We start from the raw sequence: 18,962 nt of genomic DNA, 5'->3' as shown, positions 1-18,962 counted from the left end.
CATACCTGTTCCCAGTATCTGCACTTGTTTTAACTTGTCTTGTACATATTATTATTGTTGTTGTTAAAACGGTCTTACATATCCATGCATTTTTTGCTGCACACCATACTGAAATTTCTTTTTTTTTTATTTCCTCATTGTCATTCATTCTGTCATCATTACTACTTCAGTATCAAAACAAGGTAGCTTTTCACTGCTGCTCGCAACTTGTTCAGTTTTAATTCAATCATGACTCCACTCCAGTGCGCCTTTATTTCATGACCACTCTGTGACAAATAAGACTACTTGGAATTGAATGAAAAACTAGCAATCAAGGCTTTTCTTTCCTCCACTGACAACCGTCAGTATGACATTAACACCTGCCACAAAAGTGTCACTAGAAATGTGGCAAAGCGCATTATATAAGCCAACATGTTCATTTTCTTTGCAGAGAAGACAGGCATGATGGTTGAGAGTCTCATCAGGAGACACAGAGTTTCAGTGGAATCATCTTTGATTGCTTCCAGTGGTTCCTTACAGCTTTACCATTAAGTTCACTGCACCGTTTCAAAATTAATATTTTCATAGAAATCAGTAGTGACCTAAAATTCTTCCCAACCTTCAATGTTCTAACTTATATTCTATTTGTTTTTAGCATATGCGGCTTGGGCTCAGAGTAGCTGGATGATATACTTGGGGTTGAACTGGGCTGCCAGATAGGTTTAGGCCTAATATTAATTCTCTCCCCATCAGCACATTCCAGAGGGTTTGTTTAAGACCTAAACTAGAGGGCTGTCTGTCGCTCTCTGGCACTCTGCGGGCCTGAAATGCAGGCGGTCTGGTGATCACAGGCCAGAACATCCATGATTTATGAACTTTTAAAGGAGCACTTTGACTCCTGCCAGGCGTAGGCTGTGTAATGCATATTCAAACACACAAACACACTGTTCCTGCTTCTGGGTTTGCGCCTCTGTGTGTCTGTTTGAAATGTGTACGTAATTTATGCCGCAGCTGATTTGCGTGCGTGTGTGTATGTGCTGCACATACATTTGTGTAATATGAGTGTGTGTATTATGTGCGCAGGATGGCAAAAAGACCCATCCCTGTCAATATGGCACCTCTCCAGAGTGCCTGGTGGTTAATTGTTGGGGATTAGTGTTTGGCAAACAACCAAATAAGCTAACACTCCCTGTGGGCCAATCAAAATCAGCTAAACAGCACTCCCTGGGTGGACCTCAACATGGCACAGACTACTCAGAATGGCGGAGGAGACACATACACACCCCCATACACAAAGAATGCAAATTATGACACTTGGGACTTCCTGTTTACCTGTCAAAAACACAATGTTGTCAGGCTTGTCGATGACACACACACACACGCACACGCACACACACACTGGGACTTGAATAGAAGAGGGAAGGAGAGTCAATTTGACAGGTAGGGGAAGCTCCCTTGTGTAGTGGTTTGCTGGTGCTGTGTGTGGCTGTGTATGTGTATGTGTGTGGGTGAGGATGACAGAGGACTGCATTCATTATGCAGAATGAGATGTTTACAAAACACCTTCCTCACACACACACATAAACACAAGCGCACACACCTCCCCTCTGCTCGCTCCCTGGGTTTGTGGGGAGGATAGCAGCACTGCTATCTCATATTCATTTGTTCTATCTGTGGTGACAAAGCTGCCTCATTAACTGAATTCTTAATAAGGCAAAGCAAAAGACATCTCCTCACAACTTCTTTTATCTCTCTGTGCATGTACATGTACGTGAAAGTGTGTGTGCGTGTGCGTGTGTGTGGTTATTATGCATCAGTAATTTCGACATTTTTTTATTTTACCTCACAAGTCTGTTTTTGTGTCTGTCTATAATTCAACCCTGAATTCTTTTTTTCCGTCTTTGCCTATGATTGTGCGTGTGCACTGGTAACATGACAAAAATATTTTGAAAGCAGCCCAGAGCAGTAGAGTTATGTTTTCCTCCATAAACCAAATGAAAAATTAGAGTATTCAGTACAAACCTGACATTTCTTGTCATTAAGTGTAAAAGCAGGCAGCTAATGAACACATACTGAAAATAAGAACCCTCCTCTACTGCAACTATGTCTTAATAACCAGTGTGTGTCAGAGCGTGTGTGTACATGTTTTGTACATAAAGAATCAGTACATATATTCAGTTTTCCGTTTTCTGTCTGAAAGTATGTGCATGCATGCAAATGTGCATCCCACACATTGTGAAAATGAAAACCTCTTTATCTCCTTTCATCAGTGTTTTTTTAGGGGAAGCAGGGAGCTTGTTGTTGGGTATACCTTCTTTTTGGAACGTCACCAGCTTCCGGTGCTATCCCCTGGGCCCCCGGGGGCCATCGGAGACAAAAACAGCCCCACTTGGCCCAGCAAATAACAAAAGCGTGTTTTGTTCCTTGAAAGTATTTTAAACACATACCAGCGCTGCCTGGAAGGCTGCCAAGTGTAGAATTCCATCAGTGCTACCACCTCCCTAACACATGTTACTGCTAACCGCCGCTCAGCCCCCAAGACATAGATGTAACGCAAGATCACTGCCAATGGATTCGCTGGCAGACTGCACTGCTGAAAAGAGATGCTGAGGGCCCAGGTATGTGCCACCTCGCTTCCACGGATAAAGAGAGCAGCAAATATAGAGTATAGAGAGACAGATTCAGTGCTGCACACGCACAAAACAAATATGCAAATAGAAGCCAAATACAAAAACTGCTGAGTGCACCTTGCATATGCACACATATACACAAACAATGCACATCTCCTGCTTCTTTCTCTCTCACACACACTCCTACAAGGCCACTGTGTGTGATCTAAAGATGCTGGAGAGACAAAACAATCCAGAAAAAAAATCCTCCCCAACCCACACGACCTTCTTTTCTTTCCTGATGGTCGTCTTTCCTGTCTTTGCTACCAAGCCCCTCACTTTCATATATGAGATTTCACATAGAGCTAAAGTGCCTCTCCTGTATCTCTCAGCTCTGGCAGTAACATATGATCACAGCTCTGGGGCCTGTCCATGAGGAGCAGGGCCTGTGAGCAAGCTTGGCGTAGGTCATCCAATAATAATAAGCATCCATCGCATTATGGTCGGCAAGCCAAATAAATGAATTATCACAATCAGTCTTTCATGCTAGCTTTCTGCCATTCTTCTCCATTTCTGTGCTCTCTCTTTCTCTCTCTCTCTCCTTTCCACTTGTTCTTTCCCTCTTTTTTCTTCATTCCTCTATGCTATTTGTCAGCAGAAAAAAATGAGGAAGCAATAGTGATAGGGCTCTGTGAGAGCCTGGAAAATAATGTAACTCTGAAGTTCAGTTAATAGTCTTGCCTTCCATTTTTCTGACTCCCACACATGGACACACAGTCACTCACACATGCACACGTGCGCGTACACACTCACACATACACACTTGTAGTAGTGACGTAAGTGTGTCTGACGTATGGGGCAAAGGCCAATCTGGAGTTCACAGCTTCCTGACCTCTGGACCGTCTTATGGAAAAATCCTTTGTGACTCTCTATCTTTGCCTGGACACACACACACACAGTCACACTAGTTTTGCATTCCAGAGCAAAGAAATAAGGAAAAAAAACTATCCTGCTGATTTACAGCATGATCCATTTTTTTTTTTTTTTTTCTGGTCTTGGTCAATGAATGTATAGAAAACACACACAGTCACTACATATTTTATGTTGTACTGACCCAGCAGTTGGGAATGACTGATTTCGGAGACAGAGAGACCAGCGCAAATCTTACTTACTCATCGGTGCATGTGTGTATGTGTGTAAGGTGTCTTGAAAGCCAGCTCACCTCCACTCCCCATGTAAATGGATCAGTATTTACATTAGCATTAGATTTAGACAGCATGGCTCAGCCACTTACTCCCTATTAGCCATCCTGACCTTAGCCCATTAGGGTCTAAAAGCCCATGGTTGTCTCCATTGCTGCCAGGTGAGACTGACCAGACCTCCCCATTTCCCTAAACCATATTGCAGCGGAGATTATCTTTTCCATCGACTCGCAATGGGACAGAGATCATAAAATGCTGAGATCAAGATCATCAAAATGCAAACATGCTTGTGGGATTATCTTTTTCCAATTCTGTGCAAGGGGAGGGATACTGCTGAAACACTAACATGCTTTTGGGTAGGGTCCATCATTTTCCATTTTTCCCAACATGCAAAGACAAGGCAAGGCCTAATTGACAGGATCTATGAAAGACGGGGAGAAAAACAAAAATAAAGGGGTTGAAAATCTGGGGCTTCAGCTTATTGGCTGGTACCATCAAAGAGGTTTGTACAACACTGATGTTGTTATATTTAACTAAAATTGAAAGGGAAGAGAAGGGAAAATAATTTTGGTGCCGAGAGGAGCAGCAATTTTTGCCAAGTTTGTTTTTCTTCGCTCTGGATACTCGTAATGGATACTCGCTGAAAAATGTCTATTAGAGAGAGTTAGACAAAAGGAATGACAGAAACATACAGTGAGAGAAACTAACCAAGAGGATTGAGAGGCAAAGAGAGTGAGAATCTATGACAGAGAGAACAAAAGAACTAGAGACAGAGAGAGAGAATGATAGGGAAGAATCTAGGCGAGCGTAGTCGGGTTCAAATCACTAATTACACATTCCTGAGCCTGTGAAGGGGAGTATTGTTTTCCAGTTAGCCCCTACCCTGTCGCATGGTTTCACTTAGCACAAAACAAAAGGTAGAGGGAACAAAACACAAGCCTAATACCAGGCCCTCCTAATGACAGAGAAATGGGAGAAATTATCCTTGGGGTGGATCCTCGTGAGAAAATGGCTAGTGATTACTGGACAAAGAGAGTTCATTTTGAAACTGTCACAAAATGGCAGACAGTCTATGTCTTTCTTTTGAGAGCTGCATTTATTAAATGAGTCATGCTGCTTTTTTGATAAATACATCACTGCACACATGACTTGCTTAATTTATGCCTAACTTTAAATCCACTTCTTAGGACTAGAAAGTAACATTTTAACACACTTAGAACAAAATGCAAGGTTCGGGTTTTATTCCTACGAAACAAAGTGACAATGTGGCTTGCTGTGCATACAAGCTGTGTTTAAGTGTTTGTGTGTTTGTGAGTGCACGTTGGAGTGGTACCTTTGCCGGAGAGAGCACAATGAAAGCACCTCTTCAGCTGCACCGTTTTGCATATTGCCACAGGAAATCAAATGCCTTGCAGTTGACCTCCAAGATGGCACACTTGATCCCTCCCTACTTTCTTTACAGAAGGTGGCCGATTTCAGTCTGTGCCTCTCTCTTTTTGTCTGCTTAACCCCCTCTGTATCACGTCAAACATTTGAATAGTGACTGTGTATGATGGAGCACACACAGATAACAATTTCTGTAGCAATTTCTGACATGATACATAAACTCAGTCAGTCAGCATTTGACAACCTAGCATGTTCTGTGTATCCCCAAAAATCCATAATGATAAGGTCTGTGCTGTTCCGGTAACATAGAGTACCCCAACATTTTCTGCATTGAGGGGGGCTGCAAACAGCGTTGGCAGCACTGGGCAGAGTAGCCTTGCTGGTAGTGTTTGCCCAGGCCCCGGTCGTCTAAAGGAAGGATATTGTTTTCCCCTGAAAAAGCCTCAGCCGCAGTCCACATACCAGCGTCCACTCAACATACCAATGGGCTCTTTGAAGATTACTCAAATGTTTGCCTTTGTTCCCCCACCAACACTACCCCTCCACCCCCCCCCACCCCTTCCGCCCCTACCCCAGTCCTAACCTACACTCCTGCCAGAACGAGGAAGAGAGGAGAAAGGGCAGAATGAAAAAAATCAGACTTATATCTTCAGAAAACAGTGGGAAAGCAATACCACCCTCAGCTGCACTCAGATTCAAAATGGCCTCTGGAGGGGATGGGCAACCACTGAAAGGAATAATAGTGTTCTGGCCACCAGCATAGTAAATCTAAACATAAACAATAGGGATGGACAGCGTATTAATGCATAGGAGCTGATATTATACAAGACTGTTTAATGCAAGTATCCCATCTGGCTGCCGATAAAGTGCAACATGCTTTTAAAGACAGTCCACTGCTCATCCCTGTGCAAGCAAGCCCGCAATTAGAGTCGAATATGATAATTCCAATGGGTTAATTTAACTAAATGTGCTGAAAACCCAGAACCCCCACTCCCCACCGCCACCCAACCCACATTAATCCCGAACAAGTAAGTGGGCTTTCTATCAGGTCTATTTCAAAGCATTAGGGATTACCTCGCAGAAACTAAGCTGCTTGAACTCGCAGGAGGTCAGCGGTATTGTGCTGCTGCAAGGATGGAAGGCCAGTGGTAGAGACGGATAGACAGCGGGACAGGTCAGTTCCTCTTTCTCCAGCTCTCCAACAACATCCCTCAATCCTTCTCCCTCCCTTTTTTTTTCATCCCTGTCTCTCTCTTTCACCGTGTAATCGAATATCTCCCACTACTTATCTATTCACTGAGCACCTAATGGTTAAAATCAATTACAGCTGGAATGCTGAAATGCCGAATACTGGGCCACATGCTGATAATGACAGAGAGAGTGTGAGAAGGAGAGAAAAAGCCAGACAGAGAGAGAGAGACTTGGGACCATTCCAAGGGAGGCACAATTACCTCCAATCGATTGATTATTGATTTGGAAAGGCGTTGAGGAGTATTTCAGTTCAACTTTGTCCATATCAATATCCTGATAGCTTCATGAGAGGGGAAAAGCATGATTGTGGTATCTAAATACCATTTTCGAGCTGATGTAACATTTCGGACTCTTTGAAGAATAGAATACCTTCTTATCCCTCACTGACACATACTTTATTAAGAGACTTCTAAAATTTCTAAGACAACTTCCATAGAAAGTAGGCACACATTTTAATGTCAGGTGATTTCAAAAGTAACGCTAATGAACTTACACAAAAATACTTATCTGATCTCACTGCCATGTGATTTGTCTGAAGCGGCTCTGATCAAATCAAGGTATCAAAAGTGAAGGCAACGTGCTCCGAGAGATCATATCTAAGATCATGTGCCCTCTTTGATTATTGCTTTTTTTGTTTTTTCTACACACTCTTCTTAGCTTTGTCCCGAAAGGATGATCAAGGCAAAAGAAGGGAGGAGGAGTTGAGGAAGAAAAAAAGAGAAGAGAAGACAAGTGTGTGAGTAGTGGGCGTAAGGATGGAAGGAGGAGGGAAGTGTGTATTTGGGTGGGTGTTGGGTATATAGCAAGGGTGGGAGGGTTCAGATGAGCCAAGGGAAAAGAAAGACAAAAAAAGATAAACCCCTGCTAGCTCCTTTGTTCCTGCATCCCTTCTTTCTGGTGGTCTGGAAGACACTGCCTCCCGTACACACTACATACCCCCCCCCCCCTCTCTGCTATCGTTCCCATACCTGTCAGCCCCGATCTGCTTCACACTCCCTTGCACATGGAGAAATGGCTTGGCATTGGCCCGGCCAACCCAAATGACCCGCAGCTCAGAGAGGAGCGGGGATGATTATGAAGAGGATCACATCTGGCTAATAATATGGGAAAATCAGCCCTATCTGTTTCTTTGTCTTACACACAGAAAAACACACCTTGCTTGATGAACAAAAAAGGCATCAACCATAACAGTCTGCAGGTCTCCACTAAATCACTGGAGAGTTCAGAAGTAGAGAGGACAGGAGGGGGAGCTGGCTAGGGTAATTAAACTTTACATATGAGTGTCTATCAGGAGCTTGACCAAAGCTGGACATGCGCACACACACACACACACACACACACACACACACACACGCACACACTAATGCCTTGCCGACCATCTGGTTAAGGCGTTGGAGGGAGAATGGGCAAAACTCTTATTAATATCTATGAGGATTATTAGGAAGGAGGGGGAGGGTAGGAAAGTCCATCCATTCAAACCTTTCTGTTAAACACACAAAGCAACAGCGTACACACACAAGCACACACACATGCACACACCTGCCTTTATGCTTTAATTAGCCGCCACCCTTCATCCCCCACTTCACCACCCCTGGACCTCTGAAAGATTTCCATTGTAATCTCCACGCAGGTGAAAGAGGAGACGATTTGAATAATCTACTAACCGGCATCTCTTTGCCTCACAGAGGGAGAGAGAGAGAGAGAGAGAGAGAGCAAGAAAAAGAACACTTTGTAGAAGGGAAAAATGTAGAGACGGACAGACAGACAGACAGACAGACAGACAGACAACCATTTTGGCAAAAACAAGGAAATGAATTCATTTGTCTGTTCAGGTTTCCAGTGCTGAACTCTTGGCAGCAGGCTGCATCATCCGTCTCCATGACAGAACATGAAAATCTATATCTTGCAGTCAACTAGCATCTAGTGTGAAGTGTCTGCAAACATTCCCTTTTGAAGAGAAGAGCAACTCTTTAAGTGTGTCTGCGAGTGTGAGACAAGGACGCAGTGATCAAGAGCCTGTGTCTGGAACAAGCGGACATAGGCTAAAGAGAGGAAAATGTAACTTGACCAAGACTGCAATGTGTATGAGTGTGTATTTATGAGTGCATGTAATACCACACTTCTGCATGCACGTATGCATTTATGCGTTTGCGTGTGTGTGTGTCATAAATAGTGCCATGCATTTGAAATAGATCCACTCTCTTTTCTATTCCGAGGATCAGCACAATGGCTTTTTATGCAAATCTATGGAAGTCAATCTCCTGTCCATTTCCCCATCACACAAGTCCAAATGACAGTCCAATAATTTGAGCTGCATATATATAGGGCCATTTGATTTTCAAATGAGAGTGGGCAGGGTTGACCCTTGCTAATAGCAAAGGCACAGCAGTAGACTTAATATCACAGATGCATAAGCACAGCCATCTCCATCTGATGGAGATGGAGGAGAATAGAATATGAGAAAAGGGTGAAGTGAAAGAAAAAATGTCCTTTGGTAAATGGAAAAGATTCAAAAAATACAAAGAAGATGATAAAAATGAGTAGGAGACTCTTGAGTTTTTCTCTTCTTCATCTTCTTCTTTTTCCATCCCTCCCTCCTCCCATTACTCCCCTTGTTTAATTCCCCCCACCCCTTGTTTCCCGACCATGGTGTTGCCAAGAGGATCATGGGTAATGAGATGGCCTATCTGCAGCTCCCCAGGGGAGAGATAGAAAGAGAGAGAGAATGAGAGACAGAGCCAGAGACAAAACAAAGAGGGTGGGTAAGACAGTGGGAGTGAGAGAGTGAGACAGGTCCAGACAGAGACGGAGGGAAAGAGACACTTTCTACCTCTCTTCTCAGTCTCGAAGCGCTCCATTTAAATGTCCTTTGTCCTCCCTCTCTCCTGCCCTCTCTATCATAAAAAAGTTGAGCATTTTATGAGCCTAAGATTCCGAGTTCAAAGGAGAGCGAAGAGAAGGAAGGGGAAAAAATAATGACAAGAAAAACAGAGATATGGAAATGTGCAGTGGACCCTGGACGTCCATTTCCGCTTGAATTATGACGGAAAGCTGGACAGACAGACAGGGGTGGGGTGGTAGTGGTGGTAGCTGAGGACAGTTAAAGATTTATTCGGACGGCCATCTGAGAAACAGGTGCCATGGCCTATGAGACACAGAGTGTGTGTCTATGCATGTGTGTGTGTGGTCCTTGACCATGCCACATTGACCATGAACATTCTCAACTCCTAATGACCCAGGGGCAAGCACAGCCCAGATCTTAACCTCAAAGCTCTGAGGGGACACACACACACAAACACACATGCTCACTACAAACTAAACCCCCTACTTAGCTCTGTAGCACTTGTGAATGGCACTGACAGATTTACTCCTGTCTCCATGTGTATTAAGGCCAGTGTTTGTTATTTAAAATCATAACGAAGTCATACATCATCATATTCAACACTAAGCCAAACACGAGTCAGGCCAGGTATGGACACGCTATGCTACGGCAACATTTAATGCAGAGCTTACCTCACACGCTGCTACCATACAAACGTTATGTTCAAACATCTGCCATTTTGTCATTTACAATGTTTCTAGGGGATAAAGATTTGCACTTGGCAGCTGTGATAATATTGAAGTGAGGCCTCTACACACACATTTAATTTCCAACTAAAGTCTGTATCATGAGAGTGATGTGGAAAATCGCCCTTTGAATCAATCAGATTTCTTACATTTCCCCTCCAATAAGTAGACTTCCGCTTTTTCCATAAAAGGCCTATGATTTCCTGCGCCACCTGCTGTGCCCTGGACACCAGATGACTTGATGTCCATGTGCTGCTAATGTCATTTCCCTCTTGCTGTTTCAAAGTCTGGAAAAAAAACCACTTTCAAACTCTCAATTCCCCTTAGAAGTACTCCATTGCTGCTACAAAGCAGCCATAAAATCTCCTGAATATGCTTTTTGTTTGTATCTTCAAATGGTTTCCCATGCCATAAAGAAATTCTCTGTTTCTAAAAAACCAGATGGTAAAGTCATCAACACTCGGATCTTTTATGCGCCCGGCCAAGCTACCTCCATCCCCATGTGCTTTTCACCTCTGCCAATACATAAAAGGAGAGGTGTTTTTCTGGTCAAATAAAGAAATGATTTTTTTCCTCCGCTTTTGCTCTGCCGCTCTGTGCTTTCTCTCCCCCTCTCTCTGCTTTACTACCACATGTCCAAGGGTAAAATAGTGGGAATTCTGCCAGAGGCATTAAAAGCGTCATCTGTGGAACAGATTTGTTGAGGCCTGTGGGGTGGGTGGGTGGGTAGATGAGGTACAGGGGTGTATGGGTGCACAGAGGGGGCATTGGGATGACCCTCACTTGCCTTGGCTACGCTGGTGCATGTGTGTGCTTAAAAGGATACTTCCTTGCATTGCTTGATTTTCTTGGGAAGCAAAATAAGAACTATATTGGGAATATATCCAGACAAGCATGTTTGTTTCATTTCTGTACTGACCCCATAAGTTAGGACATAAGATAATGTAGGCCAAGGTTCAAGCAGCACTTTTGTTAAGAATTTATAAATCTAAACTACCTCAATGCAATTAGTGAACAATCCCTAAGAATGGAAATCTCAAATTCATCCCATGCCAAATTCAGCCATTGCCAGACTGTCAAGCCAATCAGGTGGCATTATGTACATCCTATTTAAGTCAACTGGGACTGTTTTAAATAACCTTAAGAAAGCCAAAGTGGTTAATCCACTCTAGGCATGGAACGGGAAGGTACAACCTAAGACAAGGTAGGCCAAGGTGCAAGCAGCACCTCCGTTGAGAATTTATAAATCTAAACTATCTCAATGCAATTAACGAATAATCCCAGAGGATGGAAATCTCCAACTCATTCAATGCCAAATTCAACCTTTGCCAGACTTTCAGCCAATCAGGTTTCAATGGTTCATTGAACTAGGACTGAGAAAGCCAAAGTGGTTAATCCACTCAAGGTTTAGAAATGTAAGCAAGAAGTGATCACAAATTTCTGAAGAAACACAACAATTGTAGTTGTATATTCTATTGTATATTCTACTTTTACATCCTCTTACTACTGTTGTCTCTACATTTAAAGCTAAGCACACTCACACAGAGACAAACACCTCCCACTGCCAAATGTTGCATACAGTAGTAAAGAAATCCTCATTAATGTAATGCACTTGATCCTGTCCTGTAGGTCAAGTAACAGCATCCTATTAAGCTGAAGGAGACGTCTGACAAACTAAATCACCTTAAATACATTGGAGAGCAGGAAGATACCAAACATTGGTCGTGTTGGAATTTCGAGGGCAGAAACTGTTACTGCTCAGTGTGAAGATTAATTAGTTAAATTAGTTAAGTGACTCCTATGTGATGGGTAAATAGTGTGTCAAGGCCATTTATCCAGTTATCCCAAGCAAAAAAAGGTTCACCAAGAGTGTGTGTTTCAGCAAACACTGATTATAAAATGTATAAAATTCAATACAATACAATAAAAAACAAATGTTTTCCTTTATCTGTGCATCACGTAGAGATCATATATCAACTGTTAAATTTATAGAGTGTTGTCTAGTTTCATTGTGTCATCAGTCAAAACTTGGCTCTACAACCTTATCCTTAAAACAAAGTCCAGTTATTCCAGAAGTATTTACATCTGGAAAAAATAAAATTAGCTGAAAAAGACTGAAAATTTCTACTCGCTTGCTGATAGTGTGTGACTTGTATATAATTAACAGTAACAGTACTGCCAGTTCATAAGTGGGACATATACCCCTATCTGATGAAATCATCCTGGTTACTCTAACGGTGACCTTTTCCATCTCTGTCATTCCATTCTCATGGGAACTTAATATCCATGTGACACTGTGGTAAAGAGGATGGAGCAAATTCCTCATAAACAAAAACTTGTGCACTTTTTATGAATCTGAACTTAAAATTAGTGGTGTTCCTCACAGACCACTAAGACTTCTTATAGATGTGTTATGCTGTATGTTATACAATAAAACATACTCATTGTTTTTTCTCAGTTAGGCCAAACAATTGAGATTAGAGCACTGAAGTTTCTGCAGGACACTAAAAACATGGGGAAAGAGTGTTTTTACCTTGTAGAGGCGGATGGCAAGCTCATGCCTCTGGTTGGTGGCATGCAGCCTCAGTTTATCCACGCTGTTGCTGTAGTAGTCACAGGCGTTGCACTTGAGGTGCACAGGGTTGCCAATGGCCACACACTTTAATCTCCACTGGTTGGCCTTGCCTCCCTCCTTGATGTGGGCCACCAGCTGGTGCTTCTGCATGTGCTTGTCTGTCTTGCAGTGCAGCTGAAAGTTGGCCTTAAGCTGTGTGTTGTAGCTGCAGAGCTTGCACTGGTAAACGTCGCCCACCACACAGCGCCACTCCTCTTCAGGCAAAGAGCGCTCGGCATTGACGTGGCCGTTGAGAGCCTCCAGGCTGTCCGTGGAATAGCAGTTGCACACAGCACACTGGTAGAGGCGCAGTGAGGGGTCATTGATAGGTGGCGACAAGGAGGAGAGGGATGGGTCTGATGAAGACATCCCCCCCATTCCACCCGAAGACACCAGGGATAGATCGTCTGCCATCAGTTGACCACTGGCAAGACGCAACTCCGCTGATATGTCACTATTCACTATGGAGAAAATGAGTGAGAACTCAGGTTAGACAGCAAAGAGATGGACAGAAATGTGTTTAAGGGGTAGGGCTTTTATCAGGATTACATACATGGAAGCATAGAAGAACATGTCAGATAGAAGGCAGGCAGTATGCACGGCAGGAAGAATGGTAAACAAAAACAAAAATGTATGACAGAAAGACAAAGCTCTGATGAAAATGAAAGGCTGGCATACATATGGGGGGGATAAAAGATTGAGAGAAAGAGAAAAAGCTCTTTTAATGAAATTAAGTGTGAAGAGAGAAGTGAGTCCTCTATGCGGGCCTCACTCATACAAAAGGATTTGATAAAATAAAGCCTCACAGAGGACTAGGGCTCCTTACAAAGTCTTGTCTATAAAAAACCCTAATAGGATTGAATCAGGATCAATTACAATCATCCTTTTCAACTTGCTAACTCGCTCATCAGGTAGCTTTAATTACTGTTCTCAGCAATGGTGGGACAACGGTTTTAAGGCTCCAGGCTTTTCACACATGCATGCAGAGATTTGAAAAGCTGATCAGTGCATTACACATGCTTTCTCTTTCTTCTACCCACCCACCCTAGGACAAAAAAACAGATCTGCCATTCATACAAATGTAATTAACTCTTTCATTTGATCCCTTCATTGTCTCTTTATTCATGTTACCATAGCTCATCATGTCTTTTTTCAGATAATATCTCAACACAGTCTTTGGAGCACAGAGGATTTTACAATTACATCTGAATTCTTTTTTTTTTTTTTTTTGAAGTTTAAGTATAATTCACCCAATTAGTGGATGACTAAATGTGTGTGTGAGCGTGTGTATGAAGATGAAGATGTGATGCTTGTAAAACAAAACACTTTTAGGATGCAAAAGGGTAAGCATGCATATTCATCCTTCATCTATGCATACATTTGTGTGTATGTGTGACTATTTGAATATATAAATATCCTGCTCACACCATCCAAACCTATGTACAGCTGCGCTCACTATGGGGAGCTGTGTGTTATCAGTGTAATTCACTGAGAGTACATCTGCTGGCTGGGCTGTGACCTCCACACTAGAGGAGGGAGTGGGTGTGCAACACTGCAGGGTCATTGTTAAATCTCTCTCACTCCTACGGGAATCCGCTTCCTGCTGTGTGAGAGTGTGTGTACGTGTGTGTGTGTGTATGTGCGTGTATATGTGTGTGTTCTCTCCAGGGTGAGCAAAGGTGGGGTGGGGTGTGTATGGGGGGGATTAAGCTGACTTAAGAAAATTACAAATGAAAGATTAAGAATAATTCTCATGTGGCGTCTCATAATCATTTTTTAATCAGTGAGAGGGGTCAAAGAAAGGAGACAATGACAGAGGGACAATATGAGAGCAGAGATAAGAGGGAAAGAGAAAGAGAAGAGGGTGGGGCAAGGGGGCCAAGGTAAAAAGGATGGGAGCAGAAAAAGAGAAGGTGAGAGGGCAGGGAGAAAAATGAAGAGCAGCAAAGGAAAGCATAGAGATAAAAAACAATACCCAGATGGCATCAGATATATGAGACAAATAGATAAAACTGACCAAGTGAAAGATGAGCAGAGGAAAATCGAATAACAAGCTTGAGGGCAAACATGTTAACAAGGAAAATACTTTGGCACACCCTCAGCAGAAATGCCTTTTTTCTGCATTTTAATTGACTGATGAATAAAAGTTATCAGGCGTGTATCCATGTGATTCATTTTAATTCTAGCATCACTCACCTAGACCAGATCCAAGAGCAGCCGCTGTTGCAGGATCTAGTTGGAATGGGTTAATCATCATCTGGGTATCTGGGCCGCTGCTGCCAGCTGGGTTCTCCAGTTTTACACCTGCCAGGCCCATGTTTTGAGCCAGGTAGTACTGGTAAAGCTCTGCCTCGGCTGGGGCCAGGCCCAGATGGAGGCTGTGTTGGATCTGCTTCATGTTCTGCTGCAGCAGCATCATGTTATGCATGTGTTTCTCACTGGTCATATGGATTCGCAGGTTCCGTGCCACGTTGGTCTCATAGTCACACACCTGGTGGAAGCAAGGTGGGATTAATTAAATATTTCAGAGCATCTGGTTCTACCAGTTTATTATCATCTTTAAAGCATTGCTTAAAACTTCAAATTAAATTATAATTTATTTTTATAATTCACTGTAATAAACATATGATCAATTTATTGTTCACATTTATATCGCATTTAAAACGGGCACTGACAACAACAGCACTTTATATAAGTTATGATGATGCATTTCTTACGGTTTCTACAATACATAATGCTAGAATGTATGAGGAATTCCATTTTATGGTGTCAAGAGGTCAGATGATGTGGCCAAGAAAAATAATAGACATTGTGACGCAGAGGGAAAGAACTGGCTCATTGTGTAATCACTGAACACAACCAAATTGGTATGTTGCTACCCTAGTGCTACAATGACGCTTTGTTTGTTTCATTACCTCACAGCGCCAAGTGGGCTTCTGTTTTGGCTTAGATGGCGAGGGTGCACCACAGCCTCCACCAAGGCTTGCACTGGGAACAGGGTTGGCATGGTTGTGGTTGTATTGTACCTCGGTGCCGCCATTCTGAAGTGTTTGTACGTTGTTTAGGTGCTTGTCCGACTGCATGTGGATGCTAAGGTTGCCTTTGGTGGTGGTTGAGTAGTTGCATACCTAAAAGAGAAGAAGTTTTACAGTAATGCATGATATACACTTTATGCATTTATAACAAAAAATGTCTGATGTGTGATAACTGATTTAATATTAAAATTCTGATTAGTCCATCTTCTGAGATAATCACCTTAACCTTTATAACTGTGATATGTGTTGTTGAATAACAAGAGTAACTCCCTCCCATCTGACACTGACACTTTCATTGAGTAAAGATGCCCTGCTTTAGAAGTTGCCATAAGTGGTAACATAACATAATAGATCACTGCATATGTTCTATTAGGACATTATATTAATTTGGAAGATTCAGAAAGATAAAAAGGACAGAGAAAACACAAATCCATTAAGATGAAAATTTAGATGGACAGACCTCACAGCGGAAAGGCTTGTATCCACAGGTATAGCTTTCGCCTCTGGCTAAACGAGGATGAGGCTGTCCTGTGCGGCAGTACACACATGATCCACCAGACTCTGGATGTTTCTCCTTCATGTGGGCGTCCAGCGTCTGCTGGTACTTGTAGTGCCAGTTACACTTGGGACACTTCAGCGTCTTGCAGGAGTTACGTGAATGCATCATTGTCATGTGTCCTCCCAGAGAACGTGAGGATCCCAAGACTGTGTCACACTTGGGACACTCCACACCACTACCTGGGGACCCCTCACCTGGTCCAGGGGTACCAGGTGTCCCTGGAGTTCCAGGTGTACTGGGATTTCCTGTGTGTTGATGCAGAGGCCCAGGACTCTCATCATCTCTGCGCAACATCATCATGTCAAGGGGGTGAGAGGATGGTGATGACCCATCCCGTCCTGCCAGGGCTTCACTGGTTGAGTCATTGCTGCTCTCCCGCTCTCTGGCAGCTGCCAGGGCAGTGGACAGGCGGCTCTTCTCCATTTCCAGCTTCTCACATGCAGGCAAGGAGGAAGAGGAGGTGGATGCAGGGCCTTTGCTGTCACTGTTAAACTTTAGCACACTGTTGGAAATGGGGGAATTACTTTGGTTTAAGAGAGGGAAATCTTTGCTACTGGTGCTGTCCGGCCGCTGGCCTGTCATCTCCATGGTCATGACCTGTTCCTCCTCCTCCTCTGCCTCCATTTCTACTCCACCACCATTGGAATAAGCATCCTCATCCTGCTCTGGACTTTCTCCTCCCACTGCACCGGGCTCCCGCTTGATAGGCGGGTACTGGCTCAGGTCCGGCCCATTGGGTTGCAAAGTGCGTGTGTCCCTATCATGGCCCTTGCACTCACTATTAGAGTTCCGACCTTCCAGGTTGCCACCAGTGGCAGCAGCAGCAGAGCTCCCGCTGGGGGTTCTGTGGGCACCAGCCCCTCCCCCGAGGTTTGGGTTGGTCTCAGCCTTTGGCATGGTTTGGGTTCTGTGGGTTTGGTCATTGGAGGAGCTGCTGGCACTGCCTTTCAGGAAGGCAAAACCTGCCTGAAGGGAATCGGCATTCTCCCCACTATTGTGGAAAGCATTCCACAAGCCGCGGAGCCCCGTGTCTGGCCCTAGGAAGTTGGCAGGTGTGGGAAAGTGGGGTAGCACAGAGTTGGGGGGGTTTTTTGGTTCCAGAAAGCTTATAAGAGGTTCTTTGTCCTTGCCGATGCCCTGGATGATGGCGGAGACGTGCTTGTTGCTCAGCAGTTTCTGCTCCTGATCATTCAGGGTCATACGGTGGTCATGGACAGCATGTGTCACGAAGGAGCGGCTGTAGCCAAAAGACAGCTTGCACAGGAAACACATCAGCACAGGCTTCCGCCGCCCATCGGCTACACAGCCCTCAAACTTGGACAAGTCCACATTGTTGGGGACATCTTTGGACACACAGGAGTTTTTGGCTGCACCATCCGCCTTCAGATAGTCTTTGTCATTCTTGTGGCGGAGGTCATAGACACGGAAACTGTGCAACACGGGAGCAGCGCCCGCCAGCCCTCCAGCTGAGGTATTTGGGAAGGAGAGGTGGTCGGTCGCCAGGGATTTACTCCCCAGGGATGAGGCGATGTGGAAGGTGTTGATGATCTGGGGGTAGAAGGACATGGGTGCAGCGGGCTGCTCCAACCGCTCCCCCCCTGGGCTCAGGCCACTCTGGCCACTGCTGACCTGGGCATTTGGGAAGGTCTGGGGGGGCAGCAGGCCCCTGAATTGGAGAGACCCAGAAAGCCCCCCCTGGTTGCCACGCTGCTCTTTGGAGTCCTCCAGGATGAAGGCAGAGCCATCGGGCTGGTAGATGATCTCGCTGCACAGGTTCTCCACATCACTATCGTCTTCCATCTCCATCTCACTGTTCATTTCCTCCACTTCTGCAGCACCCACCTCACGCTCTCCTTCATCTTCACTGTCCTCCCCTACCATCCCTTCAACCTCCTCACCCTCCTCCTGACCTCCAGTGGTAGGCAGGCGGGCGTTGGGGCAGTGGTGCTCCATGTATTTTTGTAAACTGGAGAAGGAACTAGAACATTCGTTGCAGGGGATCTCCTTTGCCGGCACCACGGGAGATGTGGCAGGGGCAGAACAGTCCGAACCCAAAGCTGCTCCTCCTCCTCCTCCTACTCCTGGTAAAGTCCCGGTAACACTCCCTTTGTTACCAGTAGTAAAGCTTTCTCTCCGACTCTGTTCAGTTACAGAGTCGATGGTTGCACTGACAGTGGTGGGGGTAGCAGTGGACCTCAGTGGGCTCACAGCTGGCTCTCCAAGGCCATTCTCTGGCTCTCCAATGGCGGTAAGTGACAACTGGTTGTTGTTGTTGGCGACACTGGTCTCCATGGCAATGATGGAGTTGTCCTCAGCAGCAGCATCCAGCCTCTGGCCACCATGTTCCTGCTGCCGCGATGACACCATAGGGGGAGAGTCACAAGTTGCCATGACGACCACTACATAGGGATCTCATCTCATCCAGCCTAACAGGGACCTGAATTGGGGAAAAACAGAAATAAAAAAGGACGACAGAGATTTAATAAATTGTGCTGAACAGCAGATAATGTTAGCTTCCAAACCACTGCTTAGAGACTTTATTCTAATTAAATTAAACTTCATCTCACCCACTTTCAAACCTTACGTTGTTTTAAGCCTTATTTGGATGAGATTAATTTCTCTAGGAGAGGAGCTTGAATTGTTGCATGATTTTCCTGCACAATTTTCCCTTCTGTAAGTTGGCATACTGTCTTAAAAGATGTCCGGCATAGGTTGCATAGGATCGTGGCAAATATTTTGGTGGACACCTACTTATCCACT

The 18,962-nt window shown here is 44.3% G+C and overlaps 1 protein-coding gene across 1 annotated transcript in view; it reads right to left on the bottom strand.

The window, feature by feature from the left end:
• The window catches only part of zfhx4 (zinc finger homeobox 4), a 59,867-nt gene extending 41,260 nt beyond the window's left edge, over positions 1 to 18,607 (bottom strand). The window contains exons 1-4 of the mRNA XM_070852684.1: positions 16,104 to 18,607; positions 15,524 to 15,736; positions 14,805 to 15,099; positions 12,528 to 13,069 (exon numbers count right to left, since the gene is read on the bottom strand). Coding sequence (XP_070708785.1) covers positions 12,528 to 13,069; positions 14,805 to 15,099; positions 15,524 to 15,736; positions 16,104 to 18,593 — 3,540 coding nt within the window. The 5' untranslated portion in view covers positions 18,594 to 18,607. The remainder of the gene's footprint in view (positions 1 to 12,527; positions 13,070 to 14,804; positions 15,100 to 15,523; positions 15,737 to 16,103) is intronic.
• Positions 18,608 to 18,962: the final 355 nt, after the last annotated feature.

The sequence above is a fragment of the Pempheris klunzingeri genome, chromosome 21, assembly GCF_042242105.1.
Source record: "Pempheris klunzingeri isolate RE-2024b chromosome 21, fPemKlu1.hap1, whole genome shotgun sequence".
Classification (NCBI taxonomy): domain Eukaryota; kingdom Metazoa; phylum Chordata; class Actinopteri; order Acropomatiformes; family Pempheridae; genus Pempheris; species Pempheris klunzingeri.
Note: the sequence above shows the minus strand (reverse complement) of the source record. Positions and strands in the feature narration are given on the sequence as shown.